This window comes from Pinus tabuliformis, chromosome 7 (assembly GCF_031772625.1).
Source record: "Pinus tabuliformis cultivar Carrire ecotype Pingquan chromosome 7, CPIR1, whole genome shotgun sequence".
NCBI classification, from domain to species: domain Eukaryota; kingdom Viridiplantae; phylum Streptophyta; class Pinopsida; order Pinales; family Pinaceae; genus Pinus; species Pinus tabuliformis.
The window spans coordinates 1,535,486,732-1,535,498,550 of NC_142293.1; the positions used below are offsets into that span (position 1 = coordinate 1,535,486,732).

Here is an 11,819-nt window from a genome sequence, read left to right on the forward strand (position 1 = left end):
CCTGAATGATAAAGAAGGCTTAACAAGGGTTATGTAGGGACCAGGGTGATGTCCATGGAATGGCATGCCCTTCCATAGTGGGCTTTGGCATCTGCTAATGTCTCCCAACTCCAAATAGGGTTAACTAGACATCCTATTAGGTGGTTTCTACCTCTAACAGGGGTGGTATGTCCATGGTACATCCTTCAAATAGTGGTGGCATGTGGCATAATGATGGAATGGAGTAGGGAATGAAAGGGGGCAACCTGGACCACATGCCATGGTACAAGGGTAGTTAATAAAAAATAAGCCTACACTTGGGTAAATAATTTGTAGGAGGCAGAAATCGTGGTGCATAAGTTACGTGGCCTTGATATTTCCACCCTTCTTCATATTCCTTTTGCCTTTTTATGATTTTCTTAGGTTAACTACTCAGGGCTCTTGGCTTCGGGGATGTGGATTTCAAGTGTACCTTTTAATTTTAGGAATTTCATTTCAATTGTTCTAGATTTGAGATTTGGGTATTGAGGATCAATGTAATATTTAGATAGCTTGACCATATTGCTAATACCTAAAATGTTTAAGGTGTAGGATCTATTATTACTAAGTTGTGTTGGAAGCATCTTGCGTGACCTTTATTTTTGAAGTAGTGAACAATGTCGGTTATATCTAAAAGGTATCATTCTATTTGATTAAAAGGGGATGAAATTTAGATGATTTATTACACGATTCAACCCAAGCAACTACCATTCATAGGTTGTACGAAGCAAAAGTTCTAACCACTTATCATTTTTTTGTTGCTCACATTGGACAAGGTAGGATTCCTAAAATGAAAGGAGGTTTCCTGAAAACTTGAAAAATTTCCTTGGCTAAATCCATATACTATAATTCTCATATAAGTTGATGTAAATGGAACAAATTTTCTAACATCTAGATACTTTCTCGGTTTGGAATTTATGCCTTTGAATTTTTTTTAAAATTTTCTATGCATAATTTTCCTTTATTTCTATTATATTTATCCTCTAATCTCCTAAGGGACATCGAAGTGGACATATATTCATTGTTGATAGAAAATAGAATGGGTTCGATGATGTTTGTTGTTTCGTATAGATGTTTTGAGGCCACAAAGTATCTTAGATACAAGGACCCATCTCATCCCATCAATTCTTATAATGAGGAGTTAATGACATAGATAACTTTGGAAGAGAAGATCAAATGGTTGACCAAAATCGAAAGATCTATTACCACTATAAATGTTATGAAAAAACACTATATTGGTAACACACAATGCACTAATTCACTCATCTCAAATCCTTTCTCCATTTCCCTTTCATATTGTATATAGTGTAATGCAAGAAAAGTGTTCACGTAAAAAGTTGAACTATACACTTTAAAAGCAATTTCAACATAAAATTATATTCTTTATCTCAAATATTAATTATTGTTAAAAAATATATAATTATTATTAAAAATATATTTAATAATAATTATTGAAAATTCACGCATATTTTTGTTTATTTTTATTTATTTTTTATTGTTATTTTAAACCTAATTTTTAATTTTATTTTAAAAAATGATAGAAACACTGAAAAATCTTGTACATTTTCTTAACAGTGGGTATAAAATGAGTCTCTGCTGAACAAGTATTTACTGTAGTAAAATATGAAATAAAGATATAAAGTGTATATTAAAAGAACAAAGAAATGATTGAATCGTCCCACGTGATACAAACACCATCATCCGTAACAAGTATATGTCTGTAACGAACCAGACAGATGTAACGTGCAACTTTATTCACTTTTTATATAACCAACTGTTTTAATGAAATATAGTTAGACCATAGGATTTCATGTCCACGACCAAATCTTGCCGTACACTGGTCCGGACTAGGCCTGGAATTTCAAATTTTTTTTGTCTGTCAAATTAAATTTTGACGAAATTTGATGATGTTTTTGTATTTTTTTTATCCTTTTTTTACGTTTTAACTAAATATGTGAGTGTCACTGAAAACTCTATTTTAACAATTTTTGTAAATTTATTCCACAACACACAATAAGTCATCAAATGGAGGCTGATAATGACTATTATTTATAATGATTCTTGTTAAATTGAAATTGCAGATTTGTAGTCTATCATATTTATAGCTCAGATTTATGGTGAGACCATTTAAACAATAAAATCTTTGCAAAAAACTTACAATCCATGGACTATAAATAAATTATCTAGTGAGATTATAAATAAATAGTGGACTATAAATAAATCATCTAGAGAAAATACAGAAAAGTTATGCAATAATAAACAGTGATTATACTTCATTAAAAGTCAAACTTTCTGGAGAAACTACAAATTTTTTATCCATAGGAATATCTCAATACATAGATCCTCCATTAAACATACACTAGAAGAATTTTCAAAGCTCAAGAATCCTTCTTGTCTTTGTATCTATCCTTATCTCATATACTGCATGCCAATCGACATTAGATGATTCAAGTCCATTCAAAGATACTCTCATTAGAGCATCTAGTGTATCCAACCCAAGCGTCCATTTTCCTTGATGATGTTTTGCTTAGAAAATCCCCTTTCACAATCCACTGTACTTGCAGGAATAGTGAGCTTGCCATAATTTCATCATATTATGATAGGTTTTGTGCCACTGTTTTGTGTTACGAAAGACTTTCCATGCTTCTTTCATAGAAAACCCCTCACAAGCCAGATTTAATGAATCAACAAAAGGGTGCAACTCTCTTTTACAAGCTTTAACATCAAATAAAGCTACAAATCCAACATCACTTGATACGGTATGTTGCAAATGTTGAAAAAGCTTTAAAAACCAATGCTCTGAATTGCAAATGTTGAAAAAGCTTTAAAAACCAATGCTCTGAATTTTTCTCACGACTAGGACGCTCTTCTGAATAATAACAAGGGCTGACAATTTCGCTGCATTAAAAAGATAAAGGTCTGGAAATCTTTCATTCAAAGAGTCTATGAGAGCCTCTATATAACCTTCAGTGAGTTGCTGACAACTCTCTTGTGTACCTTCAATACAAGGTTTCATAGATTGTTTCCTTGCTTCAATGGATTCAATATCCATGGCTGAGATAGAGATGTATTGTAACTCATGTCTATCTACAACTTTCCCTAAAAACACATAAAAATAACAAAATCTTGGTGTCGTCACAGGCTCCACGCTTTACATTAAAGCGAATGGGAGTGTGGGAAGTTGGGAACTTTAAAGGCCATAAATTATAATACGCGGCTACCCATAACAGAGTTTTGTCTCTGGTAATTTGCCTCCCCATGTGGCAGGCACAGATGTCCAAAAAGTTTCAACCAAATCTGGTTCCAAATTTCAAAGTCCCTTCAGTAAGAAGCAAAGCTTATTTCTTTAACTCCTAATTTGTATTTAAAAATTGATTAAACATCAACTTTAGGTAGTGACCCCAAAAAGAGCATATTTTTTAAGTGTGAGTCATCATGGCTTGCAATCATCCAACACCAAAAAACATAATTTTTTAATGTGAGTCATCATGGCTTTCACTTATCCAACACCTAACATGTTTGGGTGCTTGTATATTTTTTTATATACCGACGGGACACATTAGCTTTATCTTTTATGTGGAATAGAAAACTGAATAGACAAATATCCACGGGCCGCACTATGTATAAATTTCATTGTTAAATGGACACTTCGCTGCAGTCAAATGATTGCATCAAGGTCTTCAGGGGATGTTGCAGAGGAAGTGCCTCACTGTAATGGTTTAGATAAATCGGCCACGAAAGCCCTGCCTACTGTTGTCTATGCGAGAACACAGTGCCAGCATGCCCAAAAGCCTGGTCTATATCAAAACAAAATGAATATTACCAATTACAATATATTGGTATCTATATATACCAATAATTTGCTTTGATTCATTCAGATCCGAGCAGAGTTTGAAGAAATGTAGTCAGTTAAATGCGCAATGGCAGCCTACTTGGAGATTGGAAATGGTTGGCACTGGGATAAGATTGATGAAGTTCAGGGAACAGAGCACTCATATTTGGGTACTCAAATACAATTTATATTTTACAACGTAAGGGAATTTAAAAAGAAGATTACCAGAAAATGGTTTTATAATATTTGTTTCTAGATGGATGATATGCCTGCCTTATGTTTAGATGGAACAATTCTACCTGTTAAATTTATCACATTAACTATCGAGGCATGCATTCTTTTTACAAAATAGAATGTACTTACCCTGTTCGCTGGTTTTTTGTTTATAGCTTGACATCCACATCTGAACTCCTCACTGTAATTGGTATCCAAGATCGTTGGCAATCCTTAACAGGGAACCCTCCGAGACTGGAACCTGAGCTTCACTAGACCCTGGAGGAATACGCACTACGGGCCGCGGCACTAGTGACTAGCAAATTGCAGTAGATTGCAATTTGCAAATTGCAAGTCTCGTATTAAATTTGAGCGGCTATGAGGGGCGGATTGTCGCTGGATAATCAATGGTAAGTACCCTGTAGTACGCCGCAGTGGGATGGTAATGCAGTGAAAGGCTTTTATTTTAAACTGCGTACCACTGCAGCACCGCTGGTCCGGTGGTCCCAGACTCCCATACTCCCATTACAGATATTATAGATGTTTACATTTTCTCTATGAAATTAGACATATTTTTACATTTTATTTATGAAATTAGACATCAAAACGACGGGTTGGAAAGGTATAGCACAAATCTAACCTGATGTGGAAGATTTTTTCTGTGTCATCAAATACGTTCTGAAATCAAAAATACGTCCGTATTCAATTAAAGAAGTGTAAAAAGTTTATATATTCTTAATTTTTAAAACGCGGGATGCATGATAAAAATTATTCAAAACAGTATTTTCCCACAGAAAAGTTGACAAAAATTGTCTGGTATCATCAAACCCTTGAAATATCTTTGAACAGTTTAAAACTATATCATCTTGAAATATCTTTGAACAGTTTAAAACTGTATCATCTTTTATCTGAGATGAATGGCTTACTTCACCCAATTTTAGCGAAAATGAGATATTTTAAACGAATGGGAGGAATTTTCCTGCCTTAGTCTAATTAGTTGGAAAAATTGTTTGGAAAATTATGGAAATTCCGGTTATATTTAGAGAAAATCTAGCTAAGATTTTTGTAAATCCAAGTTATAGTTGTTAAACTTCAAAATTTTAGCTGTCCTTGACGTTTTTGATGGTGCTGAATCCCTTTCCACTATCAAAAACAAGATTCAAACACTGCCTCTACAGATTTTTTTGAATTTTTTTTACCCGAATTCCAGTAACTTTTGACAGTCCGAACAATTCCTCTCAGTAAACCACTCCAATTTAAATAAATCATTACAATTACTCGAATTATAATTAACTATATGTTCTACAGCAATAATCATACGCTCACATGGAGATTGAACCAATTCTTCAACCCAACCTCGAATTAGAAATGCTCAAGAACAGGAAAGCTTCTACACAATTTACGAGAACTTGCTTTGAATAATGTAAACCATTTTGTTTTATTCCAAAGCTTATAGTTTTTTTTAAAATGCCGGAGAAAATGATAATATTTTATTATTTAAATCATATCTTTCAATACATAAATGAACGAGCTTCTGTAAAGCCTATAAACACTGAAAATTATACAGATTTATAAATCTACGATTGCAACAAATGTGGGAAAGGAGCTTCTGTAAAGCCTATAAACACTGAAAATTATACAGATTTATAAATCTACGATTGCAACAAATGTGGGAAAGGAGAAAAATTAAATGTGAAACATTTAAACTAGGCTTCACAGAGAGGAATGTAGAAAAGGAGGAGCGTACTTCTCCGTGGCTTCATTGATTTCTGCTTGAAATCTTTTCATAGCGGCAGAGGGCAAGCAAACGGGAACCAATATTCCTTGCACCCCACTTGTATTTTGGAGAGGGATGTAGAAGCTGGACACGCCTGGCACTGCTCCCACTCCCCCTTTTGCAGGCCCTCCGTATGCCGCTCTTCCCCATCCGAGATCCACATCCCCGAAGCCGATTTTGGTAACATCCGAAACCAGAAAGGTTCCCACCACTGTAAAATGCGGGCGCCCTTTCAATTCCATCAAATCTATCACCGATCGCATGTATTCATCGTTCACAGCCCTTTTCGCTTCGTTTATCAATTTCACAGCGAAAGACAGCGGTTTTTTTGCCAGCTCTCCTGCAGTCGACTTGGCGCATGCAAAGCAGATCGCGTTCCCGTAGAAGCCTTTCGGAAGCGGCGGGTCGAATTTGGTTCGAGCGTCGAAGGGGAATATTAACCGAACCTCTTGCTCCAAAGGCAGCTGGAGAGCCCTGGTTCTCAAACGCCACAAACACGCCGATAGAACTTCGAATGTTGGGTGCTTCATGCCTTGGCCGACTGCTTGCCTCTTCAGCGACTCCATCTCCTTGGGTCCGAAGAAGAATGAATTGTGGGTCATCTCGTTCACAGGCACCATCTGCCCATCCTTGTCTTCGATTTGATCGTACTCGTAAAGGGGGAAGTTAACAGCCGGATTCGTCCGCGGGCGGAGGATTTCTCTTTTCCAAACGGGACGAACCGAAGGCCTCGCCGCCCCCTTCGCCATTTCTCCGACAGCAGTCATGAACTGAACGAGGCCAACGGCGTCGCACATTGTGTGGTTCAACTGCAGGGCGAATATGAACCCTCCGCATTTCAGCCGCGTTACCTGAAAGTTCATGATAACCAGTACGCTCAGAAATAGAAATAGCAGCCAAGGCAATCGCCAATAGCAAATGCAGACGAAAATTAATTGAATTAATGCTTAGCATAAAGAAAATTAACCTGAATGAGAAGCAGAGGAGAGTTGGTGAGAGTTTCCGACCCCGGCACGTCGTGCAGCAGATCTTCCCAGCCAGGGAATGGCGGCTGAAGGTCTCCGAATTCCTCGAGCGCAACGTCGGCGTCAGCTTCCACAAACAGCACCCCTTCGCCCGTGCAGTCCACCACGAGCTTACCGCCGGGCGCGTCTCTGAGCCTTCCGGCAAAAGGATAATAGAACACCAAAGCCTTGGCCAGCCCTTCTCTGATAACTCTAGCAGGATCTTCTCCCTTCTTCGATGGGTCGAAACGATAGAACTGAACGATCGGAATATGAAATCTGAGACCCGCTTGATCATCGATATTGGAAAGGTATAGAGACTCTTTAGGAGTAGACAAGCAAGGAGCGACAAGGACGGCCGGCTTTCTGGCGACCTTGAATTGCAGAGAAGCCATGACAGATTAAAGTTTCGACAGTCAACCGAAGCCTACGAATCCAGCAAGTCAGCAGAAAATTCTGCACTTGACTGGAGACTGGAAGCAAAACAAATAGAGATGCAAGACTTGAAGGTGGAGAAGGTGCTGTGACATAGTTGCAGAAGGTGTCACTATTTATAAGGATCTGAACAGACTTGACATTATCTCACCTAGTGGGCCAACACGGTTAGCCATGACAAGGACTTCCACATTTAAAACAAACTCAGAAATCTCCCAATAATTTCACAGAGTCTACCATTCACGACATTTCGATAAAATTGACACCAAGATAGCTCCTCTTTCAGACGGGAACTCGATTTGAATTTGATTATAAAAAATCTCAGCGACGACAAAACCGCATTTTCGGATCAAGTCAAATAATTGGCATGGTGATTGAGGTAATCACATATTGTGTGAGACGTATATAACGCTTCAGGGTCCGTAATAAAAGGGCGTAGCGAATTCTTTGGCTTCTCCGAATCTCTCGGGTTCAAATTTTGTGCAGAGGCGAAATTTCGGAGACCGCTACGGGAAACCAATACACACTTTCCTTTATTCGTTTTGTCCAACTTTGTCGGATTATCGGGAATCTATTTTTTTTAGATATTTAAATATCCAACCAACTTTCTCGGATTATTGGTGAATCTTGGAACATTTAAGTATTTAAATAGAGTATTATTTATATATCCAACTTTGGATTATTCGTGAATGATAAACATTTTAATTATTTAAAGAAAGTATCATTTGACCAGTCTTGTTTTCTCATAATCAGAGGACGAAAAATTAGGGAGTGTGATTCGACTTTGATAGATACAACCATTATTTTATGTTAGCCATCATATTTATGCCAGAAAAGTTCAGCGGGGTCAAAAGTCAATTATTACAAAGGATATAGGGTCACAAATTAAGTCATAATGTTGTAAAATAATTTCAAAACGTGTAGATTATGATATGAATATAGATTTCATATTTATTTTAGTGAAAGATATTCTTTTATACTAATATTTTCTTTTTTTCTTATTCCCAAAAAAAAATTGAATATCTAACATTGGTTGGAATTCTAACTCAGACTGGAAGTGAAGTTCTCTAATGCCCATCTTTATGATTGTACATATTATGTTTGCAGTTGTATAAGCATTTCCAACGGAGCATTAATTCAACTAGATACATTAATTGAGAATACGTATTAGGTTGGGAGGTGATTCAATATCATTTTAAATATCCAATTGTCAATTTAGTATGTAATAGTTGGTTTTTATATTAAGAAAAAGTTAAGGCTATAGGGGCCTTCTTTCTACATATCCAAGGGAGGTTATCTTAAATCATTGCTAGCAAAAAAAATATTATTTTACCAATAAATTAAAATGTTTTATTTATAAAAATATAGATATATATTTTTATAAAATGGTGTTACAGAGGAAAAAAAAAGTTGAATAAATAATAAAGAATAAAATTGAAATAAATATCTAGAATGAATTTAAATGTTTTATTTATAAAAATATAGATATACATTTTTATAATAATATAATAATAATAATAGATATTCCACTATATAGATCCTCCAGTAAATTTGATAAAATTATACTTGATCTATTATTATTATGGTAGTTAATTATGGTAGATATTCCACACCAAATGTTGATCTATAAATTATGGTAGATATTCCACTATATAGATCCTCACAGCAAATTTGATAAAATTATACTTGAAATATGAAATCCTCATTATGAGGGTTTAATTCTCTTTAGATTTCTAGATGTATAAATTATTGTTTATTATGTATGCATGCAAATTATAATTATGAAAAGGTAGAGAACAATGAAATAAAAACTCACAAGCCATAATTAACACAAGATATATCCTCGGAAACACTTTCAAGAGAATAACCAATAGGAAGGTGAGGTCTCTTTTCTCTCTTTCTCTAAATAAAAAGTGGCTGCAAGTATAAAGAAGTAAGCCTTGTGACCCATGGGTTACTATAGTGCAAAAATCATCTCTATGTGCTCTCTCACTATCCCTCTCAACTACTCTACTCATCTATGGAACAAAATGCACTCAAAAAGAAGGTAACCCCCTTTCCTCTTAGTGTTCGAATTACAACGCATCTTGATAGCCTACTATTGCTTAGGTTTGACTCCTTAAACTCTTAACTAGAGTTACAATATGGACTCTTCTAGAGTCTTCTTAATCATGATCATGTTCCTAGCCCCTTTTTCCATGAATAATGGGGATTAAGGTGGCTTCCTTTCGAATTATGGTGGTCAAAACAGGAAGGTTAACTTTTGAGTGACATAACATTTTCATATAGATTCTGATTGAGGATATTCTTGTGTTGTTGGAAATGTATCTATATGTAGAATAGGAAAAAAAGGTGTCACACTAATGTAAGAAATTTTTTCACCCCAAAAAAATTCGTTTGATTCCTCAAATTGCTCCCATGAGGTTTCATAACCGAATTCGCCAGAATGTGTCCCACCAATAAAAATGGTATTGTGAGCTGATTCCTCCACTTTTTCCACTCTTAATGTATTGAGATGGATGAAAAACAACATAATGATCCAATCTGGATCACACCTCCCCATTTTGGGAGCCTTTTCATCCCCAAAAGCTTCTATTAAATGAGGTGAGGAAAATATTCCTCTACCTTCTCTCAAGTATAGTATTTACCTTTACCTAGAAGTTGTCATTTCAACCCAATCTACCAAACGCCATGCTGCTCCATCTTGTAGTTCTATACCTCTTCTACAAAATTGTATCTTTTGTCAACCCTACCTAAGAATATGGTGTTAAATCCTCTATAAAAGGTAGGATATGTTCCTCTTCCTCATCTGGCATGGAAGGCTCATAGAGATTCAAGTTATCCACATTCACCACTGAGTAAATGCACATGTATGAGGATGATCTCCTACCTTTTCTATTATGCCAAATGAACCATATTGTAGAGCCTTGATTTTCCTACCGTGACAATTTGGTAACTCCTTTTTAAAATGTAACCATATTTTATCTCCCACATTGAAGGAATTCTCTATTCTACGTTGATCATTCTTGACCTTATACTGTTCCTGTGACTTCTATAGTGTCTCGTATACTTGTGTAACGCCCTCCTCCCACATCCACCCAAGTAACCATGCCAACTAGGGTAAACATGAGACAAGAGGCTACTATGATCAAATTCAGCCCCTTATATGACCTTAAGGAAGTGGAATCGATAGAACATCACACATAATCATCCAACATCATCAATAGAACCCTCAAGAGGCAATTTAGCCACTCAGACAGCCTATCCCTGGGTCCCATTGCCATTCTGGACCTCTTAGGCCAGGGTCGCTCTCATGATATGGGCAAGGGAGCGACCAGAGACCTAAAGTCGCTCTCATATGCCTGCCTGCCATCAACTATGGACTAAAGTTGCCAGTTCTACGTCACCGACCCCTGGGATTTAAGCCACTTTTTTAGGCCTAGAGCCTAGGCCACTACCTTGAATGGAATGAAAGCTCAGAATATAGTAAATTAAAGGGAAACAATGATGCAAAAGCAAAAAGCTAAAAAAGACCTTAACCAAAACTCTACTAGCCATGACAAGCATTTCGTTAAATATGTCATTGACAAGTAACCTACATGTGTAAACAACATAAATAAGTGTAGGGATCTCATACTTATCTGAGAATCGCTATGAACCATTATTCCCTCATTCCATTTGCTGCATTATCCTCTATTAGGTCATAGAAACATTATCCATTCATATACAAGTAAAAACAAGCTGAGAGCCATACATATCTTCTTTCACAAAATGTATATATAACCAGCATAATAGGAATAAAATAACATAAACATATCATCCATCAAAATCCATATATACATCAGTACATTTTCACATGAAAATCAAGGGAATGAATTTGTCATTAATTAATGCAATCAACCAACCAGAGATGGGACTACCACGTTCCACCCGACCATAGAATGGCTGAGTAAAATCTCTCTTTTGCCATTCACCCCCATGCAATATTCCAATCATGAATGTGGGACACAAACCAAAGAACTCAACTAGGGTATATTGAGGCTTAACCACCTCACCCTCATCAATAGAAACCAGGCTTTACCTTAATCCATCCTAGATCACTAATCCACCACAATGAACACATCATAACCGACTTTACCATGATCTCAACCCGATCACTAGACCAAACAAGCAAGGATGACACCAAATTTCTCCACCTACACTGTGAGGAATTTTCTTGTCTCTTATTCTCTTAGGCTTTACCACAATCCAAACGAGGATCACTAGGACCTAAACTGATACCCTAGTCTCTTAGGATTTACTGCAATCCAAACCAGATCACTAGGCCCTAAACTAAGACCCATTCTCCAAGATTTAGCGCATATACCAAACCTGGGATTAGTAGGCCCAATGGAGAGAAAACCACATCTAGGCTTTACCATATATCATGTCATTCACCAACGAGGATTCCTAGGCCCATCGAGGCAACACAATCCTGACTTTACCACAACCCACATTCTGGCTCAGGGGTCACCAGGGCAATGTCTTTACTGTGATCCAT

The 11,819-nt window shown here is 36.5% G+C and overlaps 1 protein-coding gene across 1 annotated transcript; it reads right to left on the reverse strand.

Annotated features, from left to right (window-relative positions):
• Positions 1-5,673: 5,673 nt before the first annotated feature.
• On the reverse strand, positions 5,674-7,408 carry LOC149253717 (benzyl alcohol O-benzoyltransferase-like). The gene is made up of 2 exons (XM_089456904.1): positions 6,808-7,408; positions 5,674-6,691 (listed from the first exon to the last, which is right to left on the reverse strand). The coding sequence occupies exons 1-2, from the start codon at positions 7,237-7,239 to the stop codon at positions 5,777-5,779; spliced, it is 1,347 nt and encodes a 448-aa protein (XP_089313030.1). The 5' UTR covers positions 7,240-7,408; the 3' UTR covers positions 5,674-5,776.
• Positions 7,409-11,819: the final 4,411 nt, after the last annotated feature.